This window comes from Amaranthus tricolor, chromosome 8 (genome assembly GCF_026212465.1).
Source record: "Amaranthus tricolor cultivar Red isolate AtriRed21 chromosome 8, ASM2621246v1, whole genome shotgun sequence".
In the NCBI taxonomy this organism is placed as follows: domain Eukaryota; kingdom Viridiplantae; phylum Streptophyta; class Magnoliopsida; order Caryophyllales; family Amaranthaceae; genus Amaranthus; species Amaranthus tricolor.
The window spans coordinates 30,987,801-31,009,901 of NC_080054.1; the positions used below are offsets into that span (position 1 = coordinate 30,987,801).

Here is a 22,101-nt window from a genome sequence, read left to right on the forward strand (position 1 = left end):
CATGTACTAAGTATATTAACATTTCATGTAATAGTACCTCTCTAAAGTAGGAGGGAGAATAAAAATTGGGTTGAAAACTTAATTCTTGTTTAATTTTTCTTCTCTATCCTATAAATATAATAAATAAAATATTTCTTCAAATTCACATTAATTGTCTTAATTGATTTTACACTCTATCTAAATGCATCACTAATTCAATACTCTATCTAATGCACCACCAATTCAATTTTAAACCGATGAATAGAATTTTGTTTAAGTTGGAGCAAATACTACTTTTTAGAGGTCTTAAATTCAATTATCACTTAATTTACTCATTATTTGGGTCTATAATATAATCCATATATTTACAAAAATTTGTGAAGTAATGATTTATTTCACCCACTAAACACTAATTAATAGTAAAATCTCAATCTTAATAATTATATCGCTAGAAATTTAAACTGTTTAAAATGCAAAACAATTTAGAATCGATCGTACGTTGACCTTATATTTTACAAAATGAAATTGTTAAAAAATAGGTAGAATATAAGAAGAAAAATAGTATAAGAGATTGATAAACTTATATGTACATAGTAATGCAAAATGATGCACATATATATAGTGCACGATACAAGTAAAAGTACAAGTTACTATTGAAAAAGATAAGATTACACAACTCAATGCATTCAAATGAGTTGTCAAATCAATTGTAACACTCCCCCTTGAATGCATAATATATGTGGGAATTTTATTATGAGATTCATAGTCCTAAAACTGCCTCATTAAAAACCTTTATCAGGAAAAATCCAGTAGGATAAAAACCTGATCGAAGGAGAAAAAATAAAGTGAGCATATTTCTCCCCCTGAAGCTAATATATGTCTTTAAATTGGCACATCCCAATCTTGCGTATCAAATACTCGAATTGCTTTGATGGAAGTGACTTTGTGAATAAATCAGCGGGGTTTTCACAGGATTGAATTCTCCTGGACTTTTATCTTTTTATCTTTCTGTAGATCATGTGCAAAGAATAATTTTGGTGACAAGTGTTTTGTTCTATCTCCCCTGATGTATTTTTCTGTGACTTTGGTTGATACATGCATCATTATTTTCATAAATTGTAGTTGGTGCTTTAGTTGTATCGTTTAAACCACAATCTTCTTGGAGTTTGCCGATCATGGATCTCAACCATACACACTCTCGACTGGCTTCATATAAAACTATAAGTTCTGCATGATTTGAGGATGTAGCCGTTAGAGTTTGTTTTGTTAATTTCCAAGATATTGCGGTTCCCGCATATGTAAATACATATCCAGTCTGTGACTTGGCCATATGTGAATCAAATAGATATCCTGCATCAGCATATCCAGTAAGTATGACATCATTTCCTGACTGGAAAAATAATCAAAGGTCTATAGTTCCATTTAGGTATCGAAATAGATGTTTTATTCCATTCCAATGTCTTTTTATTGGTGCATTACTATACCTAGCTAATAAATTTACATAAAATGCTATATCAGGTCTTGTATTATTTGCTAAGTACATTAAATCAACATTGGCATTCAAGTATGGCACTTCAGGCCCTAAAATTTCTTCGTTTTCTTCTTGTGGACGAAATGGGTCATCCTTTATGTTTAGTAATCATATCACCATTAGGGAACTTAGTGTATTAGCTTTGTCCATGTAAAACCGTTTTAAAACTTTCTCAGTATAATTGCTCTAATAGACAAATATACCATTTTTCAAATGTTCAATTTGTAGTCCAAGGCAAAATTTAGTTTTTCCTAAGTCCTTCATCTCAAATTCCTTCATCAAATATTTAGCTGTTATTTCAATTTTACTCGGAGTTCCAATCAGATTTAAGTCATCTATATACACAACAATTATTACGAAACTTGATTGAGATCGTTTGATGAATACACATGGACTAATTTGGTTATTTTTGAATCTTGCTTTCATAAGGTATTCACTCAAACGATTATACCACATTCGCCCAGATTGCTTTAATCCATATAATGATCTCTTTAATTTTATAGAAAACATTTCTCTAGGTACAATTGGTAAGTTTATTCTTTCAAGGACCTTCATATAGAAGTCTGTGTCAAGTGAACCATATAAATATGTCGTTAAGATATCCATCAATCTAATGTGTAGGCATTGAGAAACTGTTAAACTTAATAAAAATCTGAGTGTGGTTGCATCAACTACTGTGGAATATGTTTCTTCATAATCAATTCCTGGCATTTGAGAAAAACCTTGGCTACAAGTCTTGCCTTGTATCTGACAATTTCATTTTTCTCATTTCTTTTTCTTACAAATAGCCATTTGAAGCCTACGGGTTTTACGCCTTTTGGAGTTTGTAAAATTGGCCCAAAAACTTCAATTTTTTTTAATGATTTTAACTCTGTCTTAATTGCTTCTTTCCATCTTGGTCAATCGGGTCTTTTTCTGCATTTATTTATCGACATTGATTCAAGATCATTTTCATCATTTATTATTTCAATAGCTATGGAATAAGCAAAGGATTCATTTGGAATGATCCTTTTTCGATTCCATTTTTTCTTGGAGAAAATATAATTTATTGAGGTTTTATTATTTTCATTTTCTTCTTTTTCATTATCGGAGATATCTTGATTTTCTCCTTTATTCTCACTTTCATTTTGAGTATCATTTGGTGCACCTTCTTGTTTTCTCAATTTTTTTGGTTTTAAATCTTTTGAACCAAGTGGCCTTCCACGCTTTCTTTGCAGAACAATTTCATCACTTTTTGTCTTTTCATCAAGAATTTCTATTCGAGCAGGAGTGTTTGCTCCTGGTATATGTGATTTTGTAACTTTTTTAGTATCTGTGAATGCATCGGGTAATTGGTTAGCAACACTTTGTAGATGAACAATTCGTTGTACTTCTTGTTCACATGATTTTGTTTTTGGGTCTAAATATTCTAAATGTGTTGCTTTCCAAGTAAGTTTCATATTTTTTTTCTATAAGTCCACATTCTCTCCCCCTAAGGATAGGAATATTGGCTCATTAAAGTGGCAATCAGTAAATCTAGCTTGAAATTGATCACCAGTTAATGGTTCAAGATATCAAATGATTGATGGAGATTCAAAACTGACATATATTCTCATTCTTTTTTGTGGACCCATTTTTGTACGTTGAGGGGGAGCAATGGGCACATATATAGCGCATCTATAGATTTTCAAATGTGAAATATTAGGTTCATAACCAGCTACTAACTCTATTGACGAATATTTATGATAAGTTGTAGGTCTTAGCCTAATCAATGTTGCTGCATGTAATATTGCATAATCCCAGGCCGATGATGGTAATTTTGATTTCATTAGAAGTGGTCTTGCAATTAATTGCAATCTCTTAATTAAGGATTCAGAAAGACCATTTTGTGTGTGAACATGTGGCATAAGGTATTCCACTTTAATTCCAATTGACATGCAATAATCATTAAAAGTTTGAGACGTGAATGCGCCGGTATTGTCCAATCTAATACTTTTTATTGTATAATCAAGAAAATGATTTTTTAATTGGATGATTTGTGCAAGTAGTTTTGCAAGTGCATTGTTTCTACTTGATAGAAGGCTTACATGTAGCCATCTTGTGGAAGCATCTATTAAGACTATAAAGTACCTAAAAGATCCACATGGTGGATTAATTGGTCCACATATATCTCCTTGAATTCTTTCAAGAAATATAGGAGATTCAATAACAATCGTATTTGACGGTCTAGTAATAACTTTTCCAAGAGAACAAGAGGTGTATAAGAGCTCATTTGATTAGGGAGTCTTAATATTTCTTAGTAGATGCCCGACTGAATTTTCTATTATTTTATGCATCATCCTAGTGCCAGGATGACCTAGCGGTCATGCCATAGAGTGAATAGCTCTTTATTGTCTAGTCTTATCATATTTATTTCAATCGGGCGTATATGAGTGACATACGACCCCAATGAATATGCTGGCATCCTTTCAAGGATAATTTTTACGCCATTACTTTCTGTTGTAAGGCATAAGAATTCTTTCTCATTTATGGTTTTGGTCCACATGGTAACCATTTTGGCGTATTGTCTTGAAACTGATAAGATTTCTTTGAGATTTACTTGACTATAGTGCATCATTTATTATTAATTTTGTCCCCATAGGGAGTATGATGCATGCTTTTCTAGTGTCTTCAATTAATTTTGTTGTTGCTGATATGGTATTGACTTTGCCTGAAGCAATTTTAAGTTTGAAAAATATTCTCGATTTTTCATTATCATATGTGTTGCTCCACTGTACAGGAGGCAATGAAATGTTGATCCATTTACTGACATTTTCATTTCTAAGACAAGAGAAGAAAAAAAAATTATATTATTAATATAAAACCAGAATTCTCAATACAAAAACATAAGTAGAGAATTACAACTCATCAAATTAAAAAAAAAAAAGAAGAGAAAATAAATTAGAGAAACAGAAAATGCATCTAGTCATCTCAAAAGATGTAATTATCTTCTTCTTGGGGATCAAGTTTGTGGAGGTTCACACCCTCATTAAAGAAATCGGAGACATTTTTAAGGTGGGCCCTGATGTACTTGCTTCATTTACAAAATTTTCTTCTGCCCCTTTTCCTTTGTTTTTCTGGGAAACTTGATATAAAGCCACTAAATGTTTGGCGGTACGACAAGTTTGCCCCCAATGTCCAGTCATGCAACATCTATTATATGTGTCATTTCGGGGGGCAAATATATTTCTTTCATAAATGTGGCCACGTCCGCGGCGACGACCATGTCCGTAACCACGACCACAACCACGACCAAGGCCATAGAAATTTCCTTGTTCAAAAGTATTCATGCCGTTCTTTTCGTGATATTTTTCACGACCCATGCCTCTTATGAACTAGTTCCCACGATCTCGATGGCGCACATTCCTCTTAATCATATTTGTCTCATTAAAGGGCATAGACCCTACAGGTCTTCTATTGTGATTTTTCAATAATAATTCATTATTTTGTTCCGCAACAAGAAGTGTTTTCAGCAATTCATGATATTTCTTGAAATGCCTTTCACGATATAGTTGTTGTAACAAAAGGCTATTTGCGTAAAATGTTGATAATGTTTTTTTTAATCATTTCTTCATCTGTTATTAGTTGTCCACAATAGACTAATTTTGATTTTATCAGATGAAGTGCTGAATTATAATCACTAATTGATTTGAAATCTTGAAATCTTAACTCTCGCCAGCCTTTGGGAGAAGTAAACTTTTATTATGGCCAAATCTTTCATTTAGCTCTTCCAAAGTAATTTTGGGTCCTCATAATTGGTGTATTCGTGTTTGAGACTGTCGGTTAAATGATGTCTCAAAATTGATGCAGCTTTTGCCTTATCTTCCTCAATATTTATGGGATCTCTTTCAATACCCTTTCCTTTGTCGGCGAGACTAAGTTCAATTATTGTGTATAATAAACTTTTTCCTTTTAGTTATAATTTGACATTTGAAGCCCATTGTATAAAATTGTTTCTTGTTAATTTCAAGTCATTGAATTCTTTCTTTTTGAGATCAGCCATTATTTTCTACAATTGAGAAAATGACAAGGTTATTTAATGATTTTGTGTATCATTAGAGATATTAAAGCATATTAGTATTATCTTCCCCTGACTTAATATCTCAAATATAATAAGTAAAATATAATCAGAAAAAAATAAAGTACATAGTATTAATAGATATTAAAAAAAAATACAAATTGCTAAAAAAAATACAAGATTTATAATTTATTTTTGGATAATAAGGTAGAGCATTAGTGAAACAGTTATAAAAACGTCTTTGTTAAAAGTTACTTTCTTTTTTTTAATAAGTAAAATGAGTTGTCATTTTAAAAGTAAAATTTTACTACGAATTTTAGATATCAGTTTTATTATTTTTGGGACAAAATAAATTATACGGCGAAAAATATAGATATATTATCCACCTCATACTGTGATACGTATTAGTAGGAAATTAATACCCACGTATGGCCACTATGGCCACTATGGCCTATGACTCACCTCTCAATCCATTACTCATCATAATAAACCCCTTCCCCTAAGTTATATTTGTAAGATTATTTTTACTACTCTTCCTCTATACCATTATCATCTTCTTCATAACATCTCAAAGAAACACAAATCTGAGATCAATTTCTACCTTTATCTCTTCACAAAGTAGAACAAAAATCTGAAAATTTACCTACCTTTATCTTCTCAAAGTATTGGTGTGAGTAAATCTAAATAAAAGGTTTTTAATTGAAAAACCCTAATCTCAATTTCAGAAAATTTTCACTCAAATTTTATGAAGTTAGAATCTAATTAGAGCGTTTTGATGATTGTAGCTATTTTAGAAGAAGGACACATCTAATTATCACCATCTCCATCTCTTTTTGGATTAGAAGTAACTTTTTTTTTTTATGTGTTCTTGATTTTACTTGCAAGTTTATTTAATGGTCAATAGGACCTTAAATTGACTTTTAAATTGTTATGTGCTAGGTTTTTAGAAGGTCTTTTGTTTGAATAATTGTAGTATCAAGAAGGTGCCATTTTGAGGTAGCCATTGAAGAACAAGCAATTGAAGTGAATCTTTGGTTTTGAAGTTTTATGTGATTGCGTGAAAATTTAACTTGCTCAAAAATAACTCACAAATTAATCCATTTAAGCATAAATTGAATGTTTTGAAGTAGTTTTAAGTTCTTAAATAGTTGTTGATTCATGTACAAAGTTGAGAGTAAATTTCAGTTTATGTGAGCAACTTCTGTCTGAACCCGTGTTGCTGTTTTTGAGATAGTTAGAGTCGTTTCAGGGTTTTGGTGTCTTCATAAGATTTGTAAAGCTTTGAGTCGCGGTTGCGTGGGCACTTAAATTGCTCCAAAATGAGTTCGTATGAGAGAGTTATGTTCAAAATGTTGAAATACCAACAGGCTATCATGAAAACCAATAGTAAGCTTTCTGTTTTGCCATTTTCGGGGCTGTTCTGATTGTTTGTGGGTTTTAGTGTCTCATAAGAATAGTAGAGCTCTGAGTCGTGGTCGCGTAGCCACTTGAATCGCCTCTATACAAGTTCTTATGAGGAAGTTATGACCAAGTTACTAACAAGTGTCGTGATATGGTACTAAAATGGAATTTATTAAGTGGTATTAGAACTATAAAATAAATTGGATGTTTAGGGTTATTTATTGGGTATTTGAGATTAATTTAGGGTTATTATTCTTCCTTTATTGATTGGTATTGTTGAGTTATGGTTCTTATTTGAGTAATATAGGTGTTTGGTTCAAGTATAAATTTGGGAACATAAGAATTGATTAGGTATTGATTAATTGATATAAGTTGGTTATTGGGATTTAAGAATTGTGTAAAATTAGTTAAACTCCATTAATAGTAGCTCAAGTTCTTACACGTTGATGGTTGATGATGAATTGATTGGTATTTTAAATGGTGATTGTTGATTTCAAAGAAAATCAATTGAATTGTTTTGTTTTATAATAAAATATTCGACATTGAAAAATGTCCGTTTTTGGGAATCGGCAACGGATATTTATTTCCGGATTATTGTAAAATCCTATAACTTGATAATAGGTAATGATTATTCAAATCGGTCTCGAGCCTCGATCTTGTTTCGTTCTTGCAAGAACCGTATTTTCGGTGATGACGATCACCCGTGTTCTCATGATTTAGATCAAGCCTACTTCCTGACGGTCCATATATTCCCACGTTTTAAATCGTTATTACATTATTGTTTTTAATGAGTTTTGAATAAATATGTTTGATATATAAAGTTTGTTTGTTTCGCAATGAAAGCATATGTTTTATTTGTCGTATTATTTCGCTATTAACTTGTAAAGTTATAGCTGTATTTTGATTCGTTATGAACTAAAGGTTCATAGCCGTATTTATGTTGATACCAAACGGTCTTTTAAAAGAGTTTGGATTTGGATAAAATAATGTTTATAAATGGTTAGTAAGTGAACAAGGAACTTGATTGAAGATGTTTGTTAATGACTTGTATATAAATGTAATAGTTTGTTGGATTACTCAACAATTCAATTGTTGGCAGTTTTTGATGGGGCCTATCCTTTACAGGGGATAGATCCACTTTCAGGTTGCCAACTTTAGTGCGGATGGATGTACTGCTCCTTTATGTGTCATGTGTTGCGATAGCGAGGACATCGTTTTTGGAAGTTAACTTATAATGATATTTTGGCAAATCATGAGTTGTAAAAAAAAAATTAAAAGAGTTTATAATGTATTAACTTAGCTTATAACTGGGTTGTAATTAATTGTATTACAGTTATGTAAAGTTTTTAAATACTCTGATATTGATTGTTGTGACTATCGAGCCACAAGTCGGATTCATCCCAGACTTCTATAAGTCTTCCGCTGTGCTTTATAGATAGTGATATTATACTATTTATGTTGGGTGGGGCTTTTTCAATTAGTGCTACGAGTAATACAATTAAACCCATAATGATAATTAATGCTTCTAGTATTTTACTCATATTGTCAGTAATTGGATTGAGGTGGGGGTTTGTAGATGTATTGTTTGCAATGGATGGTTGAAGGAAGAAGAATTTATGGGTTAATTTTTATTTTTTTTTTGTGTTTGGGATAAGGTGTGAGTGGTGTATGTGTGTTTGTGACGGGTAGAAGACCCTATTTATAGGGGGTAAAAATACCATTTTCATAATTGATCTCCAAGTTTAATAAAAATGTGGTAAATAAATAGAGATTAAAATATATTTATATATATATATATATATATATATATATATATATATATATATATATATATATATATATATATAAATATAATTTTTATTTTGGTTCAGAATCGAACCCTTAACGATTTACTTAAATTATAATTTTCGGATCACTCTGGCGTTCATCCCAGGGTGATATTTTTACAATTAAAAAGAATTTTATGTTAAGAATATAGTCTTTGTTATATAGAGATAATGTAATCATGCTAATAATATGTGTTATTGGTAAATTAAGACTACTTATTATTATTGGGTTTACAATGTTAACAAATGAGAATCTAATAACTTTATTTTTCTTTTTGTTTTTTTTTTGAGTGAAATTAAATTTTATGAGTTTATTAGTCGATTATATATGTATAAATATAAAAGTGTGATGTAGATAATTTTATAGATTAAAGTAATCAAATACATATGCACATAATATGACGACATGATAAGATAAATAGAGATAAAATCGTCCATAAAGGCGATAATAATGCTATATTAGCCAGTTCATAAAGGTGGTCATCACAAAATAATACTAGCCAGTCCATATAGGCGGCTGAAAAAGTAAAAACGAACATAAAGATTAAACGACATTATTAAAATAAATTATTTTACGGGTTAATAGTCTGAAAACGTTTAATACTAGTTCCTTTGCCTTCGTTATTTTTCCTTTTATTACTTTCTTGTGGGACCGTAAGATCATTAGTAGGTTGGACTGGTGGGTTATCATAGGTTGTGGTGGTTGATTAGTAGGTGGTTGTGCTGGTGGATTAATTGCATTATTGGGACTTGGCATTGAGTTTTCTTTTACGTGGGTATTATTTAGATTATGTCTTCGCAGTTGGTTTGAACCACTACTAGCTGGGTTGGTAGTAACATATATACAATTTTTTTCAAGGATAAAGTATAGAACAGTTTTAATAACACCTTGAATAATAATATTGATACCGTTTGATTGTTGGTCCATATTGTGGCTAAAAAAATGTGTTATAATGTTTTGAAAAAAAATTACCTTCTTGGATTTTTTAGAGAGAAAAAATGGTGCTGATAACGTGTTAAAAAGTAGGTAGAATATAAGAAGAAAGATAGTATAAGAGATTGATAAACTTATATATCTGTCTCTTTTTAAGTTTTTATGTACACAGTAATGCAAGATGATGCACATATATATAGTGCAAGATACAAGTAAAAGTATAAGTAAGTTACTATTAAAAAAGATAAAATTACACAACTCAATGCATTCAAATGAGTTATCAAATCAATTATAACAAAAATATTATTGTCACAATTTTGAAATTTTGAACATATCAAGTATTATTTAGGCTTTCACATATATCAAAGTAAGTAGTATAGTTGTAGAGGAGAGAGGAATAAGAATGACTGAATGAGGCTTACAAATTACAATAGACGTAATCAAAGCAAGAAAGGTAGGCCATTAACTTGGCTGGGGACGAGACAGGAAAAAAGAAACTTTGATTTCAATTTATAGATCTCTATTTAGAATATGAAGACAAGAAAATGCTGGTTTTACTTTTTTAGTAGTAGTAATTATTGGTTTTACTCATCAAATTTTGTAATTTTTATTTATCTAGATTCTAGATATTATTTATTATTATTCAACTCGATAAATTTATATATCAGTGATTTCTTAAGTCCTTACCCCAATCTGAATGATAGAGACCTAGAATTTTTATGTTTTCAAATTTTTGTCTCGCCCTAGGCCCCAGATTAGCAGTAGAGTTCTTCTTCGTCAATAGAAACTTTGAATCAAAAGTATAACAACCATGTCCGTCCAACAAGACGTGAGCTGAATCTTATGATAATTTGAAGCCTAAAGTAGACAATATACTCGTGAGAAACTATATTTCAGCGAAAAAACCTCAAAACAAAGGAGCTTATATTCTGATTTTTTTATTTATTTATAATAGTTGAGTTATTTAGCTCATGTGTAGATCGCGTCAATTGAAACCATCTCATACTACAATTTGTGTAAATTTTGAAGGTATCAAATTAATAATTGGTTTTAGGCCTTCGTCTTTTCTGTAACTTGGCTACTTTAGGAAAAATATAAAAATAAACCTATTTTATAAAACAAATTCCAAAAAGTGTTGGAACAAAATATTTCCAAAATAAGTTTCCTTCACCCCAGTCTGAGGAATGATATAGTTCACTTTTACTAGCAGAAGACAATAATTAAATCAGGTCAAAAGTCACATTAACAATCGCCCATTGTTAAAGAACAATTTCAATATTAATTATACTGGTGTGTTTATCATTGATCTTAATACACATCTTTATGACTTTTATCTTATATTTATATATATTTTTAACTGGCCAACACTCTATGACATCTCCATTATTTCCAACTTGTTATTTACTTGCAACATCCCATTTGTTCTATGTTGGGTTTATTTGACATAAGATAGTTGTATAAATAATTGTTATGTAAAAGTAATTATAAATGTAGTTGACAGTAGTTGTGGAATTGTATTTAACTATCTAATAAGTTATGTATATTGATATTGCACGTTAATATTTAATAGCATGCAATTATGATAACAATTAAAATATAATTTATTGAAAAAAGAACATGAATCCCTATGCTATATTTGATATTGAAACACAGCAGATTGCAGTGTCAAAAAATCTGACAAAACACAACAAATTGCAATGTCAAAAATCTAGCAACATACTTTTGCCCCTAGTAGTAAAATGCAAAATTAAGGATGACAATGGGTCGGACTCGGCTCGGATCATATATATTTCGACTTTGCTTCGGAATTTAGTCGAATTTTTTTTTCAGTCCACCTGCACTCGGAGTCGGATTATGTATACTCTAAGTTTGCCCCGACTCGGACTCTCGGACCTCCAACGGAGTCGGATTATTATCAAACTTTATCGTTGTGATATTGTACTAATGATTTAAAGCATACGAAGTTAACAAAATATATTTTTCAAATACAATTAAAAAAAATATGTACTTTGAATTCAAGTTTAACATGAGAAGTATTCCTAATACTACAATTTAACAAAATTTTCTCGCATTTTGATTTGGTGTATTTTATTTCTCTTGATCTGATTTGTCGTATTTTGATTGATTGATCTAAATAAGAATACCAAGTAGTTTTTTAAAATCGAAAATTACAATTAGTATGAGAGAGAACTTGAATTAGTCACGTCTAGAGTTTTAAAGGAAACAAAATATTAGGTTAAAAGTCAAATTCAAAGTCGGATTTTCTTTAGGGTCGGAGTTTCGGATTTTTAATAAGGTCCAACTCCGGTCCGTCTCTAACTCAGATTCGGATCGTAAAGTCGGAATTGGAGTCGGATAACTTTTTCCTCGGACTCGAATCGAAATATTTTTCTTGGATCGATAGGGTCGGATTCGGACTGAATTGCCGTTCCTGTGCAAAATGATTCAAGCTGGGTATAAAAAAAAAAGAGTTCGTAAAAGGAAAAATATAAAACCCTAAATTGAAAAATCAAACTCCATTGAAGACGATTCAAGCTTTTTTTTCACTTCAAATTTGCTACCATTTTTCAGCTTCTATCTTTTCCTTATTCAAGAACTTTCGTTCTTTTACACATTCGCAAGATTTTTTTTTTTTCGCGAATCGAATCTAAATATTCGATACCATAAATTCCAATCGACTTTATCGAGGTATTACTGATGTCAGGTAATTTGCGACCGGATTTGACTGTTAATGTTGGGCGTAGTGGTCAGGTACGGACTTTCTTCACTCTCAAAATTAGGGCTTTTGTTCTGCCCCCTTTTATTGTAATCATTGATTTATCGTATATTTTACGTTAATTTAGCTTGATTGTGCTATGCAGTAAGCATTCTTGAAGAATAATAAAGAAATTTTTGACATCATAGGGTTACAACTTACATAGTGTTTTGTTCTATTTTTATATAAGGAAACAAAGCTAGATAGTTGCAATAATATAAAGATAATTGACTTTAAATGTATTGTGTAAATGCATTAAATGGATTATATTTGGTTAGATTTAAAGATTTAACTGCTAGTAAGTAGAAATGTCGAAGGCCTAGAAAAAATTTGTAGCAATTAACAAATTGGTGAAATAATAATTTTGTCATTGTATTGTTTCTGTGAAGTTGATCTAATATGAGAAATGAATAAGTTCAATACTCAAACTCTAATGTCATCAACATCGAAGGTATGAAGTACTTTGACGAAGAAATTATACACTCAAAGAAATTAATGAATTTTGAAGGAAATAAACAATGCAAGCAATGAACATAAGTATTTACGAGGTTCACCCAATGCAGGCTACGTCCTCGGAGGTGTGTAGTATCTTTGTTTATACTAGACAATTGAGTTCCAAGAACTCTTAAAAAGAAGTATTACAATTGAGAATAAGAGCTTAAGGTTTGTGGTTTCGGCTTAAGGGTCGTGCTTGATGATTACAAATGAGCATGCTCCCTATGTATAGGGGTAATTACATTAATGAGAATGCATACTAAAAGCTAGAGTTAATAACATATTAATCAGCCTTCAAGAACATGAACAGACGAATTTAGAATCCTATGTAGTGTTATGAACCAGATGCTCGTTTGAGCCTAGGATTTGCTCATTCGAGAAGCCTGTTGCTGCACCTTCTGATCTGCTGCCTTTTGAGTGCTCGTTCGATCAATCCACACACTCGTTTGAGCACTTCATTGCTGAACATTCTGTTCTTCTGATCTCCAAGCTCGTTCAAGGCAAAGTGTATTCTTTGAATGCCTTGTTCGAGCACCTTTGACAGAACCAGAAGACTCTTGATCTTTCTCATTAATGTCATTCATCATGCTCCATAATTCACATGTTTAAGTCAAATCTTGAATGCACATTCAGCACCACTTTAAGTCACACTTAAACACCCATCTTAATCTACATCTTTATGCACACATCAATGTGCATCATAATTGGTGCACCCAAGTCACCTTTATTCTAACACCAACATCTACTTTAGGACGGAGGGAATTAACATAAATGATTTAATGAACCATTTTTTTATAATCCTTTATGATTTTTATATTATTTAAGGAATATACATCTTTGTCTCCTTTGAGGATAGACAATCAAAAAAATAACTAGTTGTGATGATTGAACAATTGGAAGCTAGGTTATACTGGATTGTGGACGGAATTTTGCAAACCTGACAATTACAATGGAATGGTATAGTGCGCTATTAAGTGAATTATCCTGTTCTGAAGATGTTACAAGTGAATTAGATGTGCTACATAGTTTGAAAGTTTCCTATGAGATGGTAGTTTTTGAGAAATAGATTTCTCTTTGATATTGTGTTATACCATTTGTTACTTTGGTATTTTGTTGAATCTATATGTATGCTGTGTTTTTTGGTTAATGGGGGATGAGTGAATGAACTTTGATTGTAGGTTGTGAAGAGGGCAGGTGGATTATCAGAAGAGGGTTTCCGTGATGGTCTTACGGAAGGAAACAAACGTTCTGTCAAAGATAGATTGGGTGGTAATTTTGATGATAGAAATCATTTTTACAGTAAGCGGTGCGTTCTCTTGCCTATGCCCATTTGATAAGTTATTGCATCCTTATTTTGGCTCCATCTACTAGTATGATTTTTATTCTTCTATTTATGGTTTAGCAAACTTGCATTGATTATAATATGTGATGTTTAAACCTTTTGGGGTTTGTAGATTGTAGGTATTACAAAAAGGGATTGTTGTTTAATTGAACAAGGTTTAATAATATTTGTTTTTCATTCCCAGGCAACGTGGGGATGGTTTTATCAAAGGCAGCAAAAATGGTAATTTGCTTTTATGTGCATTGCTGTTTCCTTCTAATTATTTTTTATTTTTTATTTTTTTATTTATTTTTTTGGTATTTCAGAGCTTATTTTCCTGTTACTGACCATTGCCTTTGAAATACAAAAGATATGCATCTTCATGCAGGCGATCTTCGTTTTAAATTGATGCAAAAAAGCATGACTAGGCAATCTCAGAACAATGATTCACACGACACCATTGATCTCCGAGATAAGCTCTTGAGTAGGAATTCTGGGTCTTCTTTTGATGGAAAAGCGATGCGTCTTCCTGAATCTATTGTCAGTTCATGGCATCCTTTGGTCCAAACTAGGGATGCTGGAATAACAAGGCACCCTGTGCTCGAATCTAGCGATATTAGTATAATAGGGAGATATCCTTTCTCGGGAAACCCAAGTGACTTGTCTTTGATGGACAGCTCTGGTCGAAGTCGAACTTATTCTTCCTGGACCTTGGATAATTTGAGACGAAGATCTCCGGACAGGCTTCATCACTCTTCTGCTAGCTGGGCAATCTCTTCTGAAAGAAGAAGGGAAAATTTGCAGAGAAGGGCAATCTCTCCTGAAAGAAGAAGGGAAGATTTGCAGAGAAGGGCAATCTCTTATGAAAGAAGAAGGGAAGATTTGCAGAGAAGGGCAATCTCTCTTGAAAGAAGGGAAGATTTGCAGAGAAGGGCAATCAGGGAATACAATGATGAGAAGCCACCTTCATGCATGAGAAGTAGTCCAACAAGACCTATTAGTTCTTCACCTTTTCTGACCAAATGTTCTCTACCTCCTGCTCCCGTAAAGTATGCTGTACCGCTTCCTTCACATTATTCACAATCAAATGGGATCGTGCGCAAGATCCCATCCATGGTATGAGTTACATTCTGTGGTGATTCCCCTTCAAAATGACATGCTTATAGGGCTTCTTTATCTACTGCCCTTCTGATAGTTAGGCAAAGTAGGCTTTTTTATTGACTGTTTGGTTATGTAATTAAAATTTCTGAAAATTTGCCATGTATTGCAAGTACTCCAAATTTTTATGAGCTGTGACAGTTGAGTATGATTGTTCACAATGGTGCTTATTTGTTTGTTTGTTTTTTTTTTGCTACATTTTGGATCTAATTGGACGTCACTTAAGGGACTCACGTTTTTAAAGTTGAAACAAACAACCTAGTTCAAATAAAATTGTGCATTTTTAAATAATTGCAATGACCATGGACTTCATTTGTTGTTATTGGAGAAGTTATCAAGTTGGTTAAATAATATTGTGTTGGGTTATATTTTGAGTCCCAAAACATTTATAGTAGATATGTGCATACAGAGAACCTGAGTAGCAAATGTCTATTTTTGCTAAGGCTGAGATTCAGCTGCAATCTTCTGTTATCTTGATATGATTAAATATTTCTTATAATTGGCTGATTGTTTGTTCCGTTCTGTTGTTGCACATACAGCTTTACATAATTAACATAATTGAGTGCTCTCCTGAGTTGGTTGTGTCTTTTTCAAACATGTTTTGTTTCCTAATTTTGGTTATTGCCTATCATAACCATTGCAGGGTGATGGATATCCTACAGTGGAAAGTTGGTTGCGGGCTCTGGGGCTGGAAGGTTATGCCATCACTTTTAAGGCTGAGGGGGTGAGTATTCTCTTTACGCAAGTCATGTATGACTGTTGTGTGTTTGTGTTGCTAAAATCTTAAGGAAATGAGAGATTTGTAACTATTATCAATATTTATCAAACAAGGAGATGGAAGAGTGATATCTTTTTTCCCTTTTAAAATGAATTGCCATTATTGGTTGTAGGACAACAAAACACAAGAGGGGATAATGTCTTTGAAGCGGCTCCCAGAGCCAAGACTAAAAAAAACTATATCACTCTAAAGTTAGAGACGGACCCCCAATTTACTTTATCTACTTTGGATCCATCTAAAATAGCATTATGATTGAATCTATTTTTATTTTTTTTGGGATCTTGTAATTCCAATCATTGTTTATTGGATTCAAAAACCAGAGTGGAAATTAAGTGCCATCACATCACAATACATCACTTTCTTCCTAAACCATAGTTCATATTCAGAATCCAGCTCCTTTTTTATACTCACCAAAATGTGAGCCTTGCAGGGAGCCAATGATGCTTGAACCACTACTAAATTATTTCAGCATACCTTGCTGTACTCACAAGCCAAAAATGTGAAGTGGTGACGAGATCCTTTGCTTTTAGTGGACAGTAGATTTCATTGTTTAGTGTGGCCTCTGTCTAATTTCTATCTGTCAAGTATTGTTAACCAACTCTAGAAACTATGCTTTGGAGCTAGGACTGTACAACTTATGCCTAGCCCATTTGTTGCAGTAACCAGTAAGAGTCTTAGAGAACTACATATAGTCATTTGATATGCTGTTTCCATGCTGGATCAGCAGCCCAAGGCCCCAAATATTGCTCGCAATGTCGCTCTTGAATTTGTTTTGATACCAGAATAGCTATAAAATTTCGTGCAATGATTTCTTTTTACCGAAGTTGGCCCCAATGTGTAAAAGAGCTCTTCCATGGAGAAACCAATTGAGGCAAACTTAGAGGACAGAGGAAGTACTGTTTTGACTTTTAAAGATTACTTTTAACTTACTTGACTGAAAACAGAACACGTTGAATCATTTGTAGTAATGCATTTTCATTTAAGAATGTATAGAACTAGAATATTGCAGGTTATATTAAGAATTTGGATGTTTTGTTATTTTGTGAAATTGATGCAGTTATCATGCAATACCTATTATCATGCGCTTAGGATAGGAAAAAAAAAGGAATATTATTGCATGGTTAATTCTAGAAAAATTTTCCTCAATATCACTAAGGATACAAAATCTTTTTTTTATTCCCTCAATGCATCTGTACTCTAGTATTCATTGGTGCTTAAAATCTTAATTCTGCCACTATATCTGGCTTGTGAGTTCCGTATGTGTTTAATGTATTTTTTTAGGAATTGAGACCAAATGTGCTTTGTTTGATGATTAATAAAACCTTTCTTCTTCTAATTGATAACTTTATTTGAAGTTAATCTTTTTAACATTGTCGAGAGAATATAATGAAGTGGGGGTAAGCCTAGTAGCATTCAGCGTTATCTAGAGAATGATGTGATTTCTGAACTATTTTATGTCATGTGAGAAAAAGATTTGTGGCCCATGTCCTTGAATTTTGGACTTCAATAGCCTTGTAACATTAGCGCTTGACATCATTCTTGATTGAATTCTTCATTTTAATTCAAGCAGTCAATATTCAAGAGTCAGGACCAATGCTCTAATATGCAAACACTTTCTTCTGTATACAACTTTGGCTTTTTTTGTCAATTTTTATCGGATGAGATCAAAAGCACATACAATATTGCATATAGCTCTGCACATCCATGTTTTATGTTTCTGACAGTTTGAGTAAGGTAGGATTATAGTATGCTATTTGCTTGACTTTGACATGACAATATCGACTGGTCTTGATATTATAAGTTATTTACCTTTTTCTTTCTGTTTAATAGGACTTATTGAGCTTATTGTGTATCATAATTTTGCCATGAACAGATAGACATGCATGCGTTGAAGAGAATGGGTGATAGTGACTTGAAAAGGTTGGGCATACCTATGGTATGTTTAAAAGTTCCCCTCTGGTTTCTGTATTTTCTTCTCTTTTCTCTTATCATGACATTATAAAAGATTTTTTCTTGCTGCCATCACGTCAATGTGAGTTGTCTCATAATATCTTTTGCAACCCTGTGAGACTCAAACTCCATCATAGTACTTGTTAACAAGTTATAAATCGTTGAACTTTGTCTCAGATTCTAAATGTCAAATGTGTGTATTGTATATGCACCAGTAATACTTAACTGTTTGCTGTAGTTAGAATCTTTACTTCCATTTTCTTTTCACTCTAGGGTGTATTGTATAAATCTGTATTGTAGTAGTATTTGGCACAAGTGTAGTTCTACCCTCGGAACATAGTTCATAAACTTTTGAACTTTTGAGTTTAGAGTTGGTTTGCTTGTGCTTCAGTTTTATATTTATAGTCGGTTTGATTGTTGGTACTAAATGGTGGTAATAGGGATGATTTGTAGTGTAAATTTTGACGGAATGTACCATTTCATTCCTATGGTAATGAAAAGTTCATAAAAGAAAATTCATAATTTTTCATCACCACCTAAACCACCACCCCTTCAAATGGTAATGTTTTGGAATGAATTTCGTGAAGAAAATGAGATAATTGAAGTACAACAAGCATGGCCATAAACTTGTAAGAGATTTTCTCATCAAAATTACACTAAATTTTCATAAAATTGTTTTAAGTTTTGGCACTCAATTTTGTCCAACAGTTATTATGCATTAGTTATCTTAAAATGATGCTTACCTAAGGCATTGACGTATTTCGCTATAGATCATTATCTCTCTTGCAGAACGAATTGCAGATGTTGGATGAAAAATCTATTTTTATAATTGTTACTAAAGACTATGGGATTCTCTTTTATATGGTTTTTGGATTACAGAATGTTCATTTCAGGTAAGGGAAAAGGAAAGGAAATGAAGGGTTGGGAAAGGGAAGGGATAGATCTAGTATCCCGTCCCATAAATAAACAAATTAACTAAATCATTTCATTGTATGCTTAACATCTCTTTTAGCAAAAACTGATAAAGGCTATCATTTGCTATTATGGTTTCGGGTTCTTTTGTGATTGATGGATGTCAACTACTCTCGTGCAGGGCCCGAGAAAGAAGATTATCCAATCTCTAATGCCTCGTCCTAGACGGGTTTCTTGAGTGTGTGCGTTGTAGGGCCAGGGTTAAAGGAAGACGGTTGCAGATCTTTTTTTGGCTTATATTCAACTGTTCGTCAAGTTTCTCTGGTGAATACTGTAAGTCAATGTTTCAGATAAGATGCCCTTATACTGTTGTCAAGCTAGCCCTAATTATACTCTTAAATAAATACATGGGAAGTTGAGTGGTTGATGTATATATTATGGTTTTCAAAATTTTTTCAATGTATTAGCAATTAAACTAGGAAAAGGAAAGGATTTTCAACTCTCAGCTTAGTTACAGGAATGTTTTGTCCCTCATTTCATATGGCATAAGATTTATAGTTCTTTGGTTTCAAATTATAATGGAATATATAAAAATGACTTATTAAATCATGTGTACTTATTTATGTGAAGTTGCACATGACTTTCTGTTTTTTGTCAGAAGGTTAATTTTAAAACACATTCTTTGTTATCACTAATAAGGGTAAAATTTTATACATTCAACCTCTGTTATTTGTTAGGTTAAAAGTCTAATCAATTCGAAAGGTTTTTGTTAAATTTGTTAGGTTAAACTTTAAAGAAATAAAAAGGTCAAAAAAGAGAAGTGTTATTAGGTTAAATGATTGTACTTCTTCTGTCTAATGTGCATGTACTTATCCTGTTGTGTTAATTAGTTGGTTGCAAGTCTTTATTTTGTTTCATTGACCAGAAAATGTTAGAGCTATATTGACCTTTTATGTATGCATTAATCATTAGATGAAATGATTCTGTATACGTCCAACTATCGTATTAGACACTAAAAATTCAAAATTCGATATTGCTTGAATTAAAAAGACAATTTGGTGTATAAAGCATCCTCGTAGAGCGAGTGTTTGAGAAAGGGTTTCATCTTTGTGTCGACGACTTTTTATAAAGGAGCACAATTTTTAATTTGTGATAGTTGAGTAATTTTATACAATTGATAATCATTTTTAATAATTATTATTTTAAATATTTGAGGTAGGCTGGTCGGATGAGAGTCTAAGAGTTATTCTTAACCTGGATCTCAACTTAAAAATTAAAAAAACATATTTTATTATAGAGAAAACATGTTTTAATTTGATATATTTTTGTTAATAATTATATTAAGTTTGACTTTTGATTCCCAAAATCTCAAAAATGGAGTTGTTCTTAAGTTAGGTAAAGGGATCATTTTTCTATTGGCCCACAAATAGAAGTACTCTATGCAAGTTTTTTTTTTTTAAGGTGTGAAAAGTTTTTAATTTCATTAGTTAAAGAGAAAAGGAGCAAGGAGTATCTAATGCCAATTTGGAAAATACTTTTTTTATTCTATTAATATTGTAATATTTATTTCTAAAAACTTTCACATATTACAATTTTAATGAAATAAAAAACTAAATTGAATAAATAAATTAGACAGTCAACAGTGTACTGCTTACTATCTCAGTTCTTAAAAAAAATTGTTGCTGTACTATTTCTTTCTCTTTTTCTACCGAAGACTGCCGCATTTGCCTGATAATCTTGACCCAATCACTGTTTTTAATTTTTAACGTTGATTTATCATCATATCCGCTCATTATATATACTTCTACGCTAGTATAAAATACAATACTATTACATTATTGTTGATTACTTGCTGCTAATAGTTATTTTTTCCAAATGAACACGTCACTATCCGTAATAAGTATTTCGATCAAAATGATGTCATATATACTTAAAGTCTATAATATTGTATGTATTTATTATTCTTGTTTTAGTTTTGTATGGTTATTTTTTTTAAAAAAACATTTGTAGATATATTGTTCACCAAATTTGATTAGGAGTTGGTATATATATTTTGTTTTATGACTTTTGTGTTTGTCTACGCATGGCCCTTTTGAGTTAAAAAAATTGATGTAATGTAAACTCTTTTTATATTTGATATGAAATATTTTACTATAAATAAGAGGTTGTTGCCATTTGATTAATTTACGAGTATTTGAAAATAAAACATTCAAATATAGAAAATACACTTAAAAACTTTTACCCCGTATAATCTAATAATTATTTATAGGTAACGACCAATGATTTCAAACTTGATATATACTCTTACGAAAGTTTGATAAAATTCATATCTCAAATAATCTCTTCACCGAATAATTGTTTAATTTCAATTGATAAAATAGGCAATACCGACCAACTTTACTTTTTCCTTTTGTTTCACTATTAACTATTAAAGAGCAAAATAAAGCTTAATTAAAAGCTTTGTATCATACAAACTATTAAATTTGCAGTATTATAACAGATGGCAATTTAATAAGGAGGCACATAAAATGATGCCATTTGTCTTTTTTTAACTAGCCAAATACTTTTTTGTAGGAATTAAATATTAATTATTTTTTATTAGGCAATTTCTATAATTTTAAAACTAACCTAAAATAATCAAAAAAATCTTTAATTAATAATAATTACTATTAATTGTCTGATACAACTTTCCACAAATTGATACATTACTATGATTTAATGACTGAAACAAATTTGGACAAAATCTTTTATTGATTACCAATTTGCTAATATTTTTGCACCGAATGATTGATAACATACTTTACAACTGATACAAATTTGCACGAAACCATAACAAATATTTATAAAATCAAAATATTTTAGTACATATTTAACTATAAACTAAATGATGTATTTGTATCAAAACCTCCAGAATAGCTTTATGTCATGAAAAGCTCCACTAATAATTCAGCTGCATGCATAATATTTATAAAATCTAAATATTTTGGTAAATTGATACCACTAATTATAAATTGTATGATGAATA

At 31.4% G+C, this 22,101-nt stretch overlaps 1 protein-coding gene across 2 annotated transcripts; it reads left to right on the forward strand.

The window, feature by feature from the left end:
* The first annotated feature begins 12,187 nt into the window (after positions 1 to 12,187).
* On the forward strand, positions 12,188 to 19,682 carry LOC130820720 (uncharacterized). 2 transcript variants are annotated; one of them, XM_057686209.1, is made up of 7 exons: positions 12,188 to 12,458; positions 14,136 to 14,263; positions 14,484 to 14,521; positions 14,649 to 15,394; positions 16,080 to 16,160; positions 18,088 to 18,150; positions 19,258 to 19,682. In XM_057686209.1, the coding sequence occupies exons 1-7, from the start codon at positions 12,405 to 12,407 to the stop codon at positions 19,312 to 19,314; spliced, it is 1,167 nt and encodes a 388-aa protein (XP_057542192.1). In that variant the 5' UTR covers positions 12,188 to 12,404; the 3' UTR covers positions 19,315 to 19,682. The 2 variants fall into 2 exon arrangements, with proteins under 2 accessions (XP_057542192.1, XP_057542193.1); XM_057686210.1 differs by having other exon boundaries at positions 18,088 to 18,134.
* Positions 19,683 to 22,101: the final 2,419 nt, after the last annotated feature.

What these genes read in the sequence shown, in the direction of transcription:
- LOC130820720 (XM_057686209.1), top strand. Translation starts at nt 12,405, where the DNA reads ATGTCAGGTAATTTGCGACCGGATTTGACTGTTAATGTTGGGCGTAGT. An exon ending in ATGTTGGGCGTAGTGGTCAG is followed by an intron (nt 12,459 to 14,135) that starts GTACGGACTTTC and finishes CTTTGATTGTAG; the next exon opens with GTTGTGAAGAGGGCAGGTGG. An exon ending in AAAGGTTGGGCATACCTATG is followed by an intron (nt 18,151 to 19,257) that starts GTATGTTTAAAA and finishes ACTCTCGTGCAG; the next exon opens with GGCCCGAGAAAGAAGATTAT.